This window comes from Aplidium turbinatum, chromosome 2, assembly GCF_918807975.1.
Source record: "Aplidium turbinatum chromosome 2, kaAplTurb1.1, whole genome shotgun sequence".
Lineage (NCBI taxonomy): Eukaryota > Metazoa > Chordata > Ascidiacea > Aplousobranchia > Polyclinidae > Aplidium > Aplidium turbinatum.
Window position 1 is genome coordinate 47,869,633 of NC_137473.1, and position 19,567 is coordinate 47,889,199.

General features: G+C 38.4%; 1 protein-coding gene across 2 annotated transcripts; it reads right to left on the reverse strand.

The window, feature by feature from the left end:
* Positions 1–3,863: 3,863 nt before the first annotated feature.
* LOC145765483 (ras-related C3 botulinum toxin substrate 2-like) lies at positions 3,864–19,567 on the reverse strand. Of its 2 annotated transcripts, XM_082577311.1 has the most exons (6): positions 19,514–19,567; positions 15,978–16,051; positions 11,657–11,765; positions 10,533–10,723; positions 8,542–8,713; positions 3,864–7,214 (listed from the first exon to the last, which is right to left on the reverse strand). In XM_082577311.1, exons 3-6 carry the CDS (start codon positions 11,660–11,662, stop codon positions 7,005–7,007), a joined length of 579 nt encoding a protein of 192 aa, XP_082433437.1. In that variant the 5' UTR covers positions 11,663–11,765; positions 15,978–16,051; positions 19,514–19,567; the 3' UTR covers positions 3,864–7,004. The 2 variants fall into 2 exon arrangements, with proteins under 2 accessions (XP_082433437.1, XP_082433438.1); XM_082577312.1 differs by lacking the exon at positions 15,978–16,051.

Consider the following 19,567-nt stretch of genomic DNA (forward strand, 5'->3'; position numbering starts at 1 on the left):
AATATACGGTCAGTAAAATCACTTTTTTGTGTTTTAGAGGGGAGAAAAATCGCCCCAATCGTCTCCCTTGGATCTGTTCTAAAGTTGTTGAACCACTTGTGCAGTTCGGTATAACTATAACTTAAAGGAACTAATTCGCCCAAAATAATTTGTATTCTTTATTGTGACATTAAGCGGATGTGACGAAGATTGATATTAATCTTGTTGAAAATATTTGGCTGGCAGCTGCAGGTGGTAAAAGTGACAGAAAGTTTATGTTTAAAAGATTATGCGGAAAACTTTGTTATTTTCTCAGCAAAAAAATAGAGAAAACTTTTGTTTTCAGCATAAAACGTAACCTATGTTAATTGGTTGTTCGCCAATGCCTCTGTGGCCCAGGCTCCAGGCTAATTTTAGAACCTATGTTGTAACTGTTATGTTTTGGCTGGCAGCTGCAGGTGGTAAAAATGACAGAAACTTTATGTGCAGAAGATTATGCGGTAAACTTTGTTATTTTCTCTGCAAAAATAGAGAAAACTTTTGTTTTCAGCATAAAACGTTGGTTACTCTTACCTGCGCCGAGGTCGCGTGAAGGAGACGTGGGCGCCGCCCGGCGGTCAATTACTGCCGGTTCTAGCGTCCACACGTGACTGGTCGCCCGGCCCGTCGAAGGCCATTCTTCTGGGCTATGCAGAAAGAGCCTGTCTCCCTGGCCCGCTCCGCCATTCTAAATTTGCGGACGGTTCATGTAACGTTTTCGATCCACACTCTCCCTCCACAGGTACCTCGACTCCCCAGCCTGGCCCCCGCGACCTAAGCTGGTGGACTTACCCCTCCGGGTGCATCGTCACCCCTAAATCACGCCGCTCCCCGCCGCCGCGGGGTGTGGCAGGCCGGTTTCCTAAAGTCTTCGACTTGGCTATGTTTGTTTGTGCTCTCTCGCCGTGTCAATCTTTTGTACCTGTGCGCTGTTGATGCAAATAAAACAGTTGAACACTAGTGGTGCGATACTGATGAGCCCAGCCTCATGGGCGAAACACGGTGTCTATCGCTGTCAATTCTTGCTACAAATCGGCTGCCGAAAAACATATTGTTGATTGAATGGTCTGAATGGCTAGCGTGGAAGCTACACCGTTATGGTTAGCGAATCGCAACTGCTCGCTGTACTAGTGAGTGCTCAGCCTTGTGCTGATAGCCGGAAGAACGCCCCTTTCTTCACAATGCCTACGCCTATTATTACACAATGTGTTAATTTTGGCTTTTATTGCCTGAAGAGTGCGGTAATGGGTAACACAGTGGAGCATTCATTTACTGTACTTTCTTACCAGACAATTCAACTGCCGTTTTCGAGATTTACTGCTAATGTAAAGGACGTTTTGTTATTCACTTCTTTCTTCTTAAACCCTGACGAGTCGCCAGCTGACGCGTGCAGCTAATTGAGCTTCTCTGCAAAACGACATCTTTCTTTCGTGCCTTTTTACCAACAGCTAACATTATCAATGACTGTATCATCTTCAAGCCACTTAACGGAGTGGAAGATCTGCGCGTCATGTAGGCTATGATGAAATCAAAAACTGGCTGCTCTCTGGTAGCCTTCCAGTTATGTAGTCCGGGAACATCGTGAATCTGGGGGTGATAAAAGGATAGACTCTCGGCTCCAGAGGCAGAGAGGCTCACACGACAACGACGACCAATAGCTGCATAAAAACAAATTTCCAGAAATGCAAAAAATGTTGAACTTGTTCGCTTCAACATATTTGTGTGAGCAGGCGTTCTCTGTTATGAATTTGAACAAGAACCACAGGAGACAAAGCTGAGCGACTTCTACCAAGGTGATATTTTACGCTTGTCTACCATTTACCACGAACCAGAGGACTTGTGTATTGAAATCAAGAAGTCAGTTTCATCCTTCACATCAAAGCTGTGTTTTACAAATTTTCTGGATGTGTAAATTTCTGATGGTAAAGCAGATAATTTATACCGACTAATTTATCATATCTCGTAATATGTGTATACAATAAAATACTTAAACTTGCCTGCATATTGCTTTGTTGTGTGAAAATAACATTAAGTAATACAATATTATTATATAAGCATCTTTCTTTAGGCAAAACAACATTGTCAGAGGTTATTGGCTCGCAGGCACTTCAGCATTATCAAATCTGGCCAGTCTGGAAAAAGTTTGGACACAACTGACTTGCCCATGGTTTAGATCTCGAATGCCGAAGTTTTGGATTTCCTTCGCCGATGTTTTAAATCTCCTATGCTTGTGTGTTTGATCTCGTATGATTATGTTTGGGATATCCCGTGCCCATAGCCTATTTTGGATCACTCATGCCACGTTTTGGATCTTTTCCTGCCAAAGTTGTGAATTTCGCATGCCCATGCCGAGGATTTAAGATCTTCCACGCCCATGTTTTGGATCTCTTATGCCTATGTTTTTATTATTTTTCTCTTATGCCGATATTTTTGATTACTTATGCGGTTATGCCCATGTTTTCTAACCCGTGTTTAGGATCTCCTTAGCCCATGCTTTAGATCTCTTTTATGCCCACTATTTTTACCGTTTTGTATCTTTTATACTCGGTGTTTTGAATCTCCTAAAAGCCCAGGTTTGAATCTTTTATGCCGATGTTGTTTATCTTTAATGCTCAAGTTTGAGATCTTTCTTTTATGGCCATATTTTGGATCACTTATGCTCAAATTTTAGATCTCTTTGCGCATGTATCTGATCTCATGCCCAGGTTGGGGATCTTCCGCAGCCCATGTTTTGTATTACTCATGCCAAAGTTTGGGATCTGTGATGCCTCTGTTTTGGATCTCTTATTCCGAGAATTTTGGATCTCCCATGCCCATGTTTTGAATCTCCTATAGGCCTATACATGTTTTAGATGGAAGCAACTTTTGCCAACACCATAAAATTTACATGACTCCAGCTACCTTGCGTGAGTTATTGTATGACTCTGAAGTGAATGAAGCCTTTTTGGGTTTGCAAGCGTCGGCTTGGAAAACGCAAGTCCGAACTATCCCTTGCACAACTCGTAATGATCTAATCTAGCTAAATAATCACACATGGTTTACATTGATTCAACTCGGGGGTGCGCTAGAGTAACGCATAATTAAGACTGCTCTCCATTTCAGCAGCACCAAATGAATGGAATAATTCCCCGGCAACAACACTTCAACAATCGGAAACTTCACTCTGTCAATCTCGGTGACCGGGACGCGAAATTTTTTTTTCCACGAGATTTCTGTCTCATTGATTTTAGTCACTTTAAAAGTAAGATTTTCCGAAAGTGTTTGAGAGATTGGTTGATTCAGATTGCGAAATAACTATTTGCCAATAAAATTCTGCAATGATAATAAAATATAAGCTTTCCCTAACCCTACTTTTTTGAAAAGCTCTTGTGCACCGCAAAAATTAATTTAAAGAAAAAAAAAAGTTTGACTTCGACGGGCGTCGAACCCTCGTTCTCACGATTACTAGGCAGAGGATGATACCACTGAACCAACCGTGCCAACGAGAGAATGTTGCATTCACACGGTTTTAATACAAACTGTTACCAAAATATGTAAATGAGACAGAAATCTCGTGGGAAAAAATATTTCGCGACCGGGCCTGCGTCAGTGGTTCAAAGCCTCTACAAGTATGCGAAACTGCCAGGATTAAGCTCTGCAAGAAGCTTTCCCAGTCCGAGGATATAGATTCAATCAATCAGTCTTCAGACGTTGAAATAGTGTAAAAAAGACAAACATGCTGTCTCTGAAAAGACTGTGTTTCTCCACTGACCAGCAAATGGTTTTGCAAAGTCTAATCAGAATGACAAGTGAATTGCCATCCCACGTCGAGATGAGTCAGGCTACTCTGCTCAAGAGAAATGGCGCTCGTTTCATAAGAGTTTTAGTTTCGTTGGATTATTACGGTTACTTGCCATTGATATTTCACACTCACGTGATATAAAAATGTGGTGAAAACAAAGTACAAAATGACTGAGTGACAATAACGGTAATTTCTTGATGGGCTAATTAAATCAATCAAAAAAGTTGGTCACAACAACAACAACGCAGCCATGACAACTAGAGATGTTATCGTGAAATTTCATTCGAATGTGATACTCAATTAAAAAAGTATGACCAGTGTAGATGTAGTAAGTAGGCTACCAGTGCTGGTAGTCCAAGCGGGAAAAAGTTTCATACCATTTTTACTATAAAAAGTATTGACATGTTGATTAAACATCTTTAAATACTGCTTAAATGTAATGCATTGGCTGTTAGAAGCAGTCCCAGGCAGCAATAGGCGCCATTTTACATCGTTTTAATGTCTAATTCTCGATGCAAAAGTGTCACACTTTGCTGCCTCGGGTAAGCAAAAGCAAGTTAACAAAAGCACACAATGCCGTCAGCTATTTATGAAAGAACAAAAAACCACCACTTCAGCTGACGTACATCTAACAACATTGAAACTCATTGAAATGTTGGAAACACAAGACCTCGCACAGTCCTATAAAGATGTTCGGATGTAAGATTGCGGTTGATCCGATCACAGTCAGACGATTCCAACGGAGTTTTAAATACGGGTTGGTCATTTGTTCTTCTAACTTTAAAAAAATGTTTCTGAAAAGGAAACATGTAATGTTGTGTTTCCCAACCTTTTTCGAGTCGTTACCCAAATAAACGTAGCTATTATAGCATATTACCATTGATATCCACTTCGTAAAAGAACTTAACCATTATGCTTCTAGTTATATCGTTTTATTCATTACTTTTCAGTAAGTTTTTAGAAACAATCACTGCAAGAAAAAAAATATCGTTTTTAGTGTGTTCTAGCCCAATTTCGCGGGAAAACCGCGGAACTGGCAACTGTGGTAACTAGCCTAGTGGAATACTATATGCCACAAAATCACAAAATGCATTGCGACGTCACATACAAAAGCCTTTCGTATGAGCTGCCACTGGTGGCAACCATTGTTTGTAACTGCAGCTCACACTTCAGGTGACAAAATTTTTGCAGTGATCGCTCGTAATGGAGAACAACATTTATTTTTCAGTATGATAGTGGGGCCGCGTTATCCCTCAAAGTATTGCATATCACCCCTGGGGGTAATTTAGCCCCAGGTTGGGAACCACTGATGTAACGTATCAAACTAGGGACTTATTTCGTTTTTTGTACATTTCTTCATTACTGGTAATGTTACAGATTGGAAACGCATACAAATGTACAATACGTGCAAGGTCATACAATAAAATTAACCATACAATTGACACGATTTTCCATCACAAAGATCTCCTTTAATGGAGACCACGCCAGGCGGTACGAAAATAATAAGCGTCATTTCTACTGTACAAAAAAAACTATCAAAAGAAGGGGTGCTCTCCAGAGCCGGGCAGAAGAAAACGGATAAAGAAAATGATACTGACATTAAGTTAAAATTACAAATTTTCTAAATCACGCTGTGAATCTTTGATGTAACAAATTAAAACATGTGATGATTTCGATTTCATGCAGTGAATACGAATACAAAAATCACGATCACATAATACTGTCCACAGTGTCCAGCCAGCAAATGTTGTCATGTTTACATTGTTTCAACGTCTGCCGACACCATGAAAAAATGGCAACATTTGTTCGCTAGATGTGCAGGTCAGGAAATGACCTGATCTTGTAACTTTTCCCAAACGTCATATTTCCGTTCGTATCGCTTGACAGGTGAAGCAGACAAAAGTGAAACCTAGCTTGAACATCACTTAACGTTAAAATGATGTAATTATGGCAATTTTGCTACCACGAAGAGACAACACCACCAACATCATTACAATGATGTTGACACTGGACTTTACTTGAAATTTCAAAACAGAATAATTACATGTAAAAGTCGGCTTTGAATCATTATCTCCTGTGCATAACCAAAATCGTATGCTGCAGAATTAATGGTAGCGTAAGAATAGTGATGCATGACATGGAGCAAAAGACTTTGTGAGTAATGAAAGCACTCATGGCTATCATGCTAATCTTTCAGCTAAACATTTTTTTCTTTTGGAAAGCGTATTGCAGTTGGTTTTTCATATACAGTAGTCCCTGCTTATATTGAGCCCAATTTGGCCCGGAATTACTGAATGTATAAGAGTGGCATAGGATAGTACCTCGTTTAATAAGCCCAAAATTGTCTGGTCCCAAGGTGGGCTTTAAAAGCGGGGACTAAAGTATTTGAAAAATCCGTAAAAATCAAGAGTTTGTGGGAAAAGACTTCTTTAAACGAGTTAAGGGTGTTTCATAGAACCAAACCTCTTTTTCGTTAAAGATTGACAAAATATAAAAACTCAAGTGGTGTAAAATAAACGAGGGGGAGAAATAAAAACGAAGAAACATCTTTGGGCTTCGCTGTCAACATCCCAGAAACTGAAGCAATGAAAGAAAGAACTTTTTCTAACTGGGAAGACAACCCTTTTCCAACTTCAACTTTAACGTCATATCCCAGCTGTTGTCTTATTTTTTATCGCTTCAACGTCGCTAAAAGTTGAAACGTTGTAAAATAGACAATTTCATCTGGCTGGGATAGAAACCACATCGACCAATCGCACATTTGCGTTTGTACGTAGGATGCGTGCAAGAATGAAACGGCACACAATTAGAACTGAAATTCATCAGAGCTGGCAATCAATGTTTCTTTGACGCAAAAAAAACGTTTAATCAATGAAGGTGACGTAGTAGACAGATATTTTATTGCGTCACCAAGCTTCCGTGTTGAAATGAAAATAAAATAACGTCACTTCCTTCAAAATGACGCATGCTTTCAATCTCAAACAAAAAGGTGAAAAATAACTCCCTTCGAGATTAACCCTTCCCGGAACAATGATCAACACCCGGCTGTGAAATCGCGACGAAATCTGTGCCGGGGGTACAAGAAATCGTATTGAAAGGAAAATCCCATTGACTGGCTATGTTGAAAGAACGGTTGCACAATTGTCCTAAAATGTTTCAAACAAATGTTCACTCGAACGCCCACAACGGTGGAAGGGAATTGTGTTTATACAACGGCGCAGGACTTCTTGGTCTTTCGAGGCTTTTCTGGGCATAAAACAGCGCGGATAGCTTCGTCAAAAACGGTTTTTAGCCCCTTTTGGGTAAGAGCTGAACATTCCAGGTATTTTACGGCACGAATTTCCTTCGCCATTTGCAAACCAGACGGGTAGGTTACTGGTGCTAGCTTCTTTTCCTTTAGTTTGGCTATGGTGTCCTGCAAAGAAAAAAGATTGTGATCACATTTTTATCACGTTTATTAAAATTAAAAAGATATAATAACTGCGTGAATTTGTTAGAGCAAGCCAGAAAAGTAGCTTTTCTCACATCCTTCCAACACCTAGTGATGCCTAAACGAGTAAAAAAGAAGAAATTATAGACGAGTAACTTTGCTACAACAAAGTGAAAGCGATTGAAAGTTGCTGTTAAAGATGGAACTGCGGCTGACTTGGTCATCGATCGCTTCTATAAGGATTAACAACCAGTTCCAACAGCACATCGTAAAGTTTGGAAGAAATCTAAGTAGTTTGCTTTCGTTGGCTTCGTGCCACCGTTCAATGCAGTTTGAATTTGACTCGTTCTTTCAACTTCCATGCAAGTCAAGCCATGCATTGCGGCTAAGATATGCAATATTAATGAAGGACGAGAAATGGCTATAACATCATTCAAGATGGGCTATTTTTACGTCAATATAACGTCACTAGACAATCACACCAATAATCCTTTCCAGACAAAAGGACTAATTTTTCGGACGGGAATCGACCGCACAATACAACGGCAAAATTGTTAATTATATTTCTTCCTTGACATATCTCCGCAAATACTTTTACAAGTTAGTTTCACGCTAACCAACCAAGATGGCCTTCGGGGTAGTGTCAAGCAGGACGGATCCAGCAAGTAGCCTTTGGGGTGGAGGGGGGAGATGAGGAAGTGACGAGAAATAAGGCCGAAGAAAACATATAAAGACACTGTGAAGGATGAAGACTAGGCAAAATAAAGAGAGATAACGCTGCGTAGGTCTACATTAATCCGACCTTACAAAAACACCGTGAATAAAGGTACTATTCTGTGTTTTAGCCAAGATTGCTATTTCTACTGAAGCAGAAAACCAGCCACAGTTGCTTTTGGGGAAATGTGGTACACAAGCAAAACGCTGTGATCCACAAAGCCTTGCGTAGGTTGGATGTGCCCCTTGTCTAAAAAAGAGAAGTTATACGCCCCTGGGCCCTGAGTTTAATAGTTTAGCTGATTGTAAAATAAAATTCACTCAAAACAGCTGGAAAACAGTTTTGTACCTTTGCATCAGCTCAACGTTGTCAAACGGTCAAAATTGACAAAAACCTAAGTTACATAAACGAAATAACTAATTTCTTTGCCAGTCAAATGCAAACCGACGTTGCATTAACTTAGCCTTCCAGTATATTCTTAGCCTGATTAGTTTGAACTTGTCACCCTGCGAAAGAAAATTTAAAAAAATTTACAATGATTCAATGTTTAGCATCATTGTAAAGACGTTAAATCTTTCTCGCATATTGTTAACCAACCTGGTCGTCTCTAAGATCGAGTTTCGTTCCCACGAGGATCACTGGTGTGTTCGGGCAGTGGTGAGAAACCTCTGGGAACCACTTGGCGCGCACGTTCTCGTATGAGGCAGGCGACACCATCGAATAGCAAATGAGAAACACGTCCGTCTGTGGATAGGAGAGCGGTCGCAGTCTGCAATTGAACACCAGTTGATGACATACATTTTTCCTTATTCTGTATTCACGTTAGTTGCACGACAAAGTCTAAAAAATAATTCCAAGTCTTTATGTTGTGAAACTGTAATTGGGCTCTCCAGCACCAGCTTGACTGAGCGTACAGTTGCTCTCTTACACTAAAATTACCAACCTTATTATTTTTGTGCGTTTTTCACAATATTAGTCTATTTTATTACATGCAAAACATGTTCCAAATATTTGTATCGATAAGTCTGTTCGTACTTAAAGAGTCGCTTTGGCTAGAAACCATTTCATTTACTCGCTGCCACTAAACCTAAAGCTGATAAAGCGCAGGAAATTGAACTATTGCCCCTTGATCTTGCCGATCCGTCGTTTACTGAGTCGAGTTTCTTCAAATTCAAGTTGGAATGATACTTTGTGGAATGGCTCGGTGTCAATTGTATTTCGTTCATTTGATTTTCAAACAATTGCTTTCCACGTTTACTCCAACCATCAGCTTTGAAAAGTCAAGTAATCATTTGAGCTAGCAACGTGACGGTACGTTGAATCAACGTAAAATAGATCAATTTTTCTAGTTTAAAGACAACAATACCAACATTTAAACCGAAACGTGAAAATCGCGTTTGACTACCAAAAAAATTTCCGTTAGAAAAAAAAACAGAAAAAATTTCTGGTGTGCGCAAGGCAAAATTAAGAGTGTAAAATTTACATCATTGAAGCATTCGATGAATGGAATAAAGGTAAGAAACTAAGAATGATTGATTTTGCTCAACGAATAGTTCGGCTATGAAAAGTTAATGAGAGATGACCGCCCACATGCTCGTATATCAAAATGGTGCCTGCACCAAATAGGCAGAACAATGCAAACGAACAAATTGCTTGGTTCGAAACAAGACAAACCGCAAAGCGTTGTTGCCGGGTAAAAACTAACGAAAACACGCCAAGGCGAAGATACGAAAGACAACAATTATATTATATATATCAGTTGGTCAGACAAAAGCTATCAGCAAATATTGACAGATAACGCTGGAGCTCAATAAATTAAGATTGAAATCAGTAACTTTCTTTGGCATTGGCACAATTATTCATCTGACTGCAAACAAGAGCACTTCAGTTCAATGACCGTAAAGGTCTTAGATATAAAGTCTAACGACGACATTTTTAATACAATAGTTTTACTACTGTTAGTGGTTAACATAAAACATGCAGCTGACAGCTTGCTCTCGCAAGAGCTACAGCAAATAAAGGAGCTAAAGTTTTTGAATAGAGCAAGAACTGTAACTGAATTAAACAAAGAAGTCACACCACTTTCTATGTAAAAAGAAAGCAAGTCATATTAGAAATTAAAACAAAGTGCATGAAAAATTTGTGACGACTGGTGTAGCAACTACGGTAACGTGACAGTCTTCCAAATATTGGCTTGGGTGGTTGGTTTTCAATCTTCATCCTCGGACTGACAATACCTTGATAGATTATTTCTGGTAGTTTCGCATACTTGTAGAGGCTTTTGACGCAGGGCCGGTTACCGAGATTGGCAGAATGAAGTTTGCGATTGTTGAAGTGTTGCTGCCGGGGAATTATTCTATTCATGATTAGGACTAGGTACCGCTGAACAGTCCTTAGAATGCGTTGCTCAAGCGCACACTCCGAGAGTCGAACCAACGATGCTTGATCTTGAAGCTTTTTCATTCACGAAATCAGTATATATTAATATATATGTAACGATTCAAGCATGAGTTTAAGTCAAGTGGCAGGTTTCCAGTTCAGAGCAACCTTTTTTATTTTTTTTTTTTGCAAACAATTTGATATAGCACCTGTCATAATCCTCCTGCCCAGCTGTGTCCCATAATCCCAAGTTGACTGGTCTTCCATCTACCATTACATTAGCAGAGTAGTTGTCAAAGACGGTGGGGATGTATTCACCAGGGAAGGCGTTTGTCGTGTAGCTTATCAGTAAGCATGTTTTACCAACAGCACCATCACCAACAACTACACACTTTATTGCCTGCAAATAGAGTAGGCTACGTTGATAAATTTATAATTCATAACAAAAATGTTATGTACAAGCACACCAATTTAATCATAATATCACAAATGCAATTAAACACAACCAAAATAATGCAAACCTCAAAACTAAACCATCATAAATTAACATCTTATTTATGGCAGACATATCAACATAATAGCAGAGCAGTTAGAGCACTTGCCTTCACATGATGCTCCTGTGTTTGACACTACATTTGAAATACAATAATACTTGTACTGGGTTTTTTCTTTCGCTGTTGTCCGAAATAACTTGAAAAAATTCGGTCATTTTTTATTTATTTCGGTCATTTTTTCTGATGAAAATATATCCTTTCAAGTATATAGCTGATACAAACCAAAATTTGCACTTCCTGAATCCTGACTAGCTACAACATTAAGTTTCACTGAGAAACTTTGTTTTTTTGACATTTTGACCGAATTGACTATATTTTTTTTCGGACATTTTGCTAAAAAATCGGTCAATGACCGATAAATGACTGAAAAAAAAAACAGTACTTGTATTGTATGTATATCTACTATTTAAGTTTTGTATCTGCAGCTTTCTTTTGAGATCAGAATAAAGAAAGAGTGCAGAATTATAGTCGTTAGCACAAAATATTGCCAGAAGGCCAGTCCCTTATGAAATCCATATTGCACTTGAGGAAGCTGTGTAGCCAAAGGACAATAAAAGAAACATTGGCACCACAATATGCTTGACCAGATAAATATTTAACTTTTTTAAAACACTTTATATCTAATTTTTAATTAGGAAAGTCTAAAAATGAACTGAAATCAAAGAATTGCTCCTAGATTTGTAGTAAACCGATGCAAACTTGAAAATCTAAATATTATTGCTTTGCATCAGTATGTTGTACTATTACCAACATTCAACAATACAAAAACAATACCTCACCTGCATAATCCCTGAACCTGCAAATCTGTGTTGTGGGGAGTTGGTTGGACTTGAAGACTCGTCTACTATATAGGTGGGGTGTTCAGCACGTAATGACTTCGTGATTTATCTAAAGTTAAAAAAAAGTATAAGTGACCACTCCTCCATGTTATTGATTCCATGCTGAATGCAATTCAGCCATTAATAAGCTTTTTGTTCATGGACGGAACAATGACCCATTGAAGCTACAAAAATAACTTCAGACATTCTTTAGAGAAGTCAGTTAACATTGCAAAGCAAAACCTCATTTATTTTTCTATTAACACTTTTTAGAAGCCCTGTAAACACATTATGTTTGCCAACAACATAGTTTGCAGACTTAAAAGTTTAAAAGCAACATATTTTCTGAATGCTGGTACCAAGTATAAGTGAAAAAAAAATGCAATTTAGAAAAATTATGTCTAATAAAATAATATTATTTATGTTTTATTATGTGCCCGCTGTGAAAACATACAGTATATACACCCTCCATGATTACAGATGCAACATAACCATGGAATGGCCCGATTCGGTGAGTTCCCTATTCGGTGAGGCCTTTTTCGGTGAGAGCCCTATTCGGTGAGTTTTTTTTTTAAATTATTGCGCGCCGTAGCCTAATTATCATTGCCGTTATAGGGTTAGGGGATAAGGGTTTGGGGTCATTCCACATCAAATCACCCAAAAAAAATGAAATTTTTAACACCACCACCTCCGATTTTCTTCAAATTTGGTTTGTGTGTGAGTTCTGGGTAAAAAAGCATGAACTTTAAATTTTATCAAAATCCGGCCAGTGGTTTTGGAGATATGGGCCTGTGAAATTTCGTATTTTGGGGGGAAATGGGGGTACCCGGCTGATTTCAAAATGCCATTTCTCCTCAACCACTGGGTGTATTTTAATGAAATTGGTGTCATTTTGCAGGAAATTGGTCAAGGATTTCATTTCTGTGGCTAATTTTCAAAAATAAGCATGTTTGGGGGTAATGACCTTTTGACCTTTGCTTTGACCTTGACTTTGACCCTGTGGATCACGTGATACAAAAAACTTGTCTACATGAAAAATCTTCTTTGACACTGTCTCTATAACATATGAAAAAATGGGAGAGGTAATATTTCTATTTTAGCCATAGTTTTCACTCAAAGTTTGCATGTCTCATGATTTTTCAACAAATTTTCTTAAAATCACTTTCAAAAATAGTATGGTATGTACAAATGGTACGATATCAATATGCACATTGCATCATCAGAAAGAATGAGTCCAAAATGATGATGAGGGGTGTTTTTTTTTTTGTAAAATAAGCTTATAACATTGGGAAATGATTGCAAATGGGGAAGGGGGTAAAATATTTCAAATTCTGATGATGTAATACATAAACGCACCCAATTAATACTGCATAAAAATGAGTTAAATGACACAGTTTAGTCCAGACACAACAGACAAAATGTTAGGTTCTGAAAGTTTTCCATAGCTGACTACACATCACTGAGCTGACTACACAACATGTGAAGTTTAATTGTATCGTTTTTGGAAATAGTGTAACGACATCTGCCAGATGCAATCATGGAAGGAGTTTCAATGATACAAACATTGTTATTAATATCGATCCAGCATTTATCAGCAGAGGAAGGCCAGTAGAAGATTCTGGCTGGACCATGAGGATGCATAAAGTTTACATGGTAGTCTCCAAACTCATCAGAAATGTCTTCCACCAAACCTATCCACGGTTCATAATCATATATACAGCACACATGTGTCTGTGTTGCGATGTTGATAGGTTCATTCAATGCTTCAAGTGCAAGGTCTTCATCTCTCCCTCCTGTCACTGACACTATTTCAGGCAGATTTTTTTGAGCACTGAGTTTGTAGGCAAATAGCTTTGTTTCAGAAATCGGAGCAAATCTATGGAATTTTAGTGTTCCTTTTATTGTCTTTGCCAACGAGAATCTTTTATTCAATTTTTCTTTGCAAGCTTCATACCGGTCAGGCTTGACATTGAAAAATTGAATTCCTTGTATGTTAGCTTTGCAAAATGTCATAATTGACTCGGTAGTAAGGATAGCGTCACTGTAAGGCCTTTGTAAACTTGCCTTTTTTTAAGAGGCGCTTCACTGTCCCCCTATACCATCACATGCACTCTTTCCATGCGAAGTAGAAAAAAAGTGCCATTCTGCCCTGATGCTAAAATCTTTGACATGATTACATAAATTGATGAAATTTGACTTGTTCTTGTATTGGCCAGCACAGCCGTCTGTAAAATAATAAATTTTTTCAAGTTCAGAAAATTCAGCTTTCAAATATTCAATAAATACTTGTAAAAAAGCATAAACTGTGTATGTGTTGTGTTCCATGATATCGCTTATGATGCATACATTTCTGTGTTCAAGTGATCCATCTGCCAGTCGACGATATGCAATAAACGGATGTAAAGTGGCCTGCCTATTATCCCAGTGGAAGCTTTGCTCTTCATCTTGTACTACACATGAGTAATTTTCTGCAAAGTCACCTTGAACAATGATTTCAGTTTTCGGTTTTATGGTTGTCTTCAAATTGTTCATATACTTATGTTGTGCCTTAGCAGTGTAACTAACTAAGTCTTGTCAATTTCATAATCTGATATGAAAGCATTTCTGTGAATTCAGTTTTTGATTGAACCAATGTGATCAATTGAGCCCGATCTGTACTAATCCATTGCTGGTATGTTACATCTTCTGGTATTTCATCACAGCTAAGGAGATGCTGCATAAGCATGTCATGATATTAAACTCGCAAGTTTCGTCCCGCAACCCGCACAGGCGCACTTACCAATCACAAAAAATATGCGGAACTGAATTACCTGGACCAGACGTTGTTGCGTACCAATTATATTTATTACTTGTTTCCAAATTGTGTTAGAGGAGACATAGACTTAAATGTAAAACTAGGCTAGCCCAACAACCTAGCAAAATCGCCCTTTTGAAAAACGCACAAAATAACCTTTATGATGTGACAGTATGTGTTCGCCCGCCCAGCTATTTTGAAAACTCGGCGCCTATGGATAACGATATACCTTATCAGACTGACCATGCTATAACAGTATGGCGAAATTGATTTCTGATTATTAAAAATGAAGCTGGTACACTGTTGTTGCAAGAGCAGCAAGACTTATTCTACAATATAAGGTTTAAGCTAACCGGATTTTATGAAAATTTCACAGATATCGTCCTCTTTGAATGAAAACTATGGCTAAACTAAAAATATTACCTCTCCCATTTTTTCATATGTTATAGAGATGGTATCAAGGAATATTTTTCATGTAGACAAGTTTTTTGTATCACGTGATCCACAGGGTCAAAGTCAAGGTCAAAGCAAAGGTCAAAAGGTCATTACCCCCAAACATGCTTATTTTTGAAAATTAACCATAAAAATGAAATCCTTGACCAATTTCCTGCAAAATGACACCAATTTCATTAAAATACACCCAGTGGTTGCTGAGAAATGGCATTTTGAAATCAGCCGGGTACCCCCATTTTCCCCCAAAATACGAAATTTCACAGGGCCATATCTCCAAATCCACTGGCCGGATTTTGATAAAATTTAATATTTATGCGTTTTTGCCCAAAACCTAACCACAAACCAAATTTGATGTAAATCGGTGATGGTGGTGTTAACAGCACTGGGTGAATTGAGCTGGAATGACCCTTTGGGGGTTTGCGGCTTTGGGTTTTTTGGGGTTTGGGGTTTTTTGGGGGTTTGGGTTTTTGGGGTTTGGGTTTTTGGGGTTAGGGGGTTTGAGGTTTTGGGTTTTAATTAGGCTACGGTACCCGATAATTTTCAAAAAAAAATTCAAAAAAATCACCGAATAGGGCTCTCACCGAAAAAGGCTCTCACCAAATCGGACTCACCGAATCAGACTCACCGAATAGTAGCAGACCCACATAACCAAAAGCACCTAAATTACATGTTGTCATCAAGTCAGCTATTTCCATTATTTTGGGGTGCCATTAAATGCCTTGCAGTGACAGTGAGACACAGCTGCATGTTCTTTTATAAACTGCATAATATTTTTACAATTTTGTTAGATCATCACAGACTCTGGTACATTGTGCAGCTTGGGTAACAGACCTTAGTTTGAAAAACTCTGTCTGAGTAAGCCTTTGTTGTTTAAGATCAGACGCCTAGCGAGCAACCCAATTCTACAAGAAGTATTATAACTTTTATTTAAACCTTTTCAACAAACATTACACAAATATTCGATTTTAAGTAGGCCTAGTAAATCTATGATACAATAAACAGTGTTCAACTGTACTTGGTAATGGTTTGCTTTACCTTGATTTGGGTCTATTTGAATAAATTTTTTCAAGTTATTTTGAGTTAACTAAATCAATGATCATCACATAAACCTGTAAATAATATAAAAAATTAAACAATTTAACATATTTGTAAACTCTAGAAGCCTGGAGAACATGACATTATAAGATGATTCTATGAATACTTCACTTTTTTTTAAATAAACTTATTTCACCCCACCATGCATTTATTGCATACTTTATTACTTAGGCTATTGTATATATAAATATTGTCCCTAGTAAATTGAGAATGACATTATAAAATTTCACATTGTACATATACATAAATTTTTTATTTATAAAAATTATGTAGTTTTTGTAAGCCTCGTCATTTACCAAGCTTATTAGTCTAAATTTTTGTTGAACTTTGCAGTTGTTCCCTTCAAACTATTCCAGCAATAAGCAAACTTGACCAATGCTGCTTTAATATACACGCTCAGAATTGTAGTGTGATTAATTACGGAATGGCTCGTTTCGGTGAGTCCGATTCGGTGAGTTCGATCCCTTAACGGGGGATTTTTTCAATTTTTTTTTAAATTATTGGGTACCGTAGCTTAATTATCATTGCCGTTTTAGGGTTAGGATTAGATTAGAGGTTAGGAACTCACCGAATCAGACTCACCGAATCGGACTCACCGAATAGTAGCAGACCCATTAATTAATCTTTTGAAGTTTTGTTGAGGTTATGTTAGTTTTATGTTTTGCTTATTCAGACAAATCCTGTTCAGTGATCAGGTACCACTAAGTCTAAGAATTTTTCAAATTTCAATGCAATTGAAAAACTTGAACAATTGAACTTACTCACAGTTGAAAAAAAAACATAGACACAATCATCATTTACAAAACAAAGAAATAATAATCGGTTAAGACAGTTGAAAGCAGTGGAAAAACACAATCAACAAATGAGCTGTTTCAAATTTGACTCAAGTTTGCCATAAAAAGTGCTTTTGAGCTGTGTCGAACTAAGGTTCAATGGAACTTGACACAAAAGCTTTTTGATTGTGCGATATTAGTTGACAAAGCGATAAATTACTAAGCTATTTAGGCAGATTTCTGTTTTGTTGTTAAAAAGTCGGTGGAAGCAACAAGTTTTCTACATAGCTGGCACAAAACTTAATGATTGATTAAGGGACTCTTTATCCTCAAACTGATATGCTTCTTTCTTTACTTTTTCAGGGTACGAATTAGGATGCATCCTTTTCTTTCTTACTGTAACACCAAAACTTAACATATTTTGCTGCATCCTGCTATAATAGCCTACTCGTATAATCTAATTTTGTAACCAATCTTGCCTAATCAATATTAAGTTACTCAGAGAATAAAGCCAGACATTGTGACGTAAGACTTGAACTATGTTGTGCGTGATTAGTGTAGAAGTACTGGTACATCTCCCATGGATTCTTAGCGAAGAAATCACCTTTGTTACACTGATTCAATGTCATCAATCGTTGAAGCAACATAAAAATCAAACGTTTTACTACTTGAATGGAAGCTAACGAATACAGTATTCACATTTTCTAGATGCGCGGGAAATTATATTCTCACAATTGTTCATGCTATGCCATGACGATTTGGGATGCAACCAAGTTCGTACCCTGAACAGTTCGTACCCTCAGTTCGCACCCTGAAAAGATCGAGAGAAAAAATTAAAAAAAGCGGAAGTCGCTGATCGCAGTTTCTGCAAACATTTTAAAGTTTTCCCCTTGAAAAGATCGAGAGAAAGATAGCACAAAGCCTAAGTCGCTGATCGCAGTTCAGTCGCTAACCGTAACCCTAACGCTAACCCTCGCTCATCGCAGTTTCCGCAAACATTTTTCCGCAGTTTCCGCTAACTCTAACCATAAACTAATCTATGCTCTAAACCTAACTCTCCCTGCTCGCAGTTTCCGCAAACATTTTTCCGTAGTTTCCACTAGCCGCAGTTTTCGCTAACCCTTACCCTAACTCTAACCATAGAGTAATCTATGCTCTAACTCTCGCTGATCGCAGTTTCCGCAAACAATTTTCCGCAGTTTCCGCTAACCTTTACCCTAACCATAGAGTAATCTATGCTCTAACCCTAACCTTCGCTGATCGCAGTTTCCGCAAACATTTTTCCGCAGTTTCCGCTTACCCTAACTCTAACCATCGAGTAATCTATGCTCTTTAACCCTCGCTGATCGCAGTTTCCGCAAATATTTTTCCGCAGTTTCCGCTAACCCTAACCCTTGAGTTTGTGTGCGTAAACTCTGACCAGCGACTTCGGCTTTGTGCTATTAAACTGCGATCAGCAACTTCGGCTTTTTTTTACTTTTTCTCTGGATCTTTTCAGGGTACGAACTGAGGGTACGAACTGTTCAGGGTACGAACTAGGTTGCACCCACGATTTGTATTGCTAGTTCCTGTGTTATTTCTCAGAGTACAAATATGACCAATCTAGATGGTACTTCCCGCAGACATCACATGCTGTGACGGCGGACATGTCTGCGGTGTCCGCTGTGAATTTCGAGGCCTGAGAGACCATCAATTGTGAGTTGCAAACAGTTTAAACTTTACGTAGATTGTACGGTAGTTGCAATGCAAAAGCAACAACTACCGTACCATACTACACTGCAAAAGTGGCACAAGTTTTCATACCGATAGGGAGACAACGAAATGACCATACGGTCTACTAGTCTACTATTATTACTACGTGAAGGAGCCAAATCAGTCCAAGCTGGCCAGAGGAATGAGCAACTGTTAACTACAGCCATCAGGCATACACCGTTACACCATACTTCATAAACTAGTTAGCTCAGTGGTTACGCGCCAGGTTCAAGATCACGCGGCGCTGGTTCGACTCTCGGGGTGTGCGTTTGAGCAACGCATTTCAGGAGTGCTCTCCATTCAGCGGCACCTAGTGAATGGAATAATTTCTCGGCAACAACACTTCAACAATCGGAAAACTTCACTCTGCCAATCTCGGTAACCGGCCCTGCGTCAAGAGCCTCTACAAGTATGCAAACAAGTACCAGGAATAACCTATCAAGGCTTTGTCAGTCCGAGGATAAAGATTCAAAACCAAACCAAACCAACCAGGCTTGTTCGGTTTTGAACCTCTCAAGGTTTCGCCCCTTTTTCCCATTCATGCACGCGCTGGTATACGATAACAACTATTGTATAATAGTTAGTAGGCTAGCATCTTTTTCGTCCCAGACACATTAATGGTGAAAAATGAAATGATATGACCCGGTCCATCTAAGAACAAGGAGATTCCTATGTTATTCGTTATTGTGCCACTATTTATCGGTCCCGACAGGTGGCATAGTGACTAGATCTGACTGTATACTCAATTAGTAGGCCTGCATTGCTCATAGAAACAGTCCAGAACTGGGTTCAGTCTAGGACAGACAGAATTACAGAAGTAGTGTTATCAGACGTTTTTAAAATTTCTAGCCAAATAACGCTAAAAATAGCCGAAAAGTAGCACAAATTTAGAAAATTTGTTCAAAGAAAAACCAACAAAACAAAAAATTAAGAAGTAAAAATGATACTTACTTCATGAAAGGTGGTTCATACAAAAAGGAACAACTAGACTACAATCAATAACTG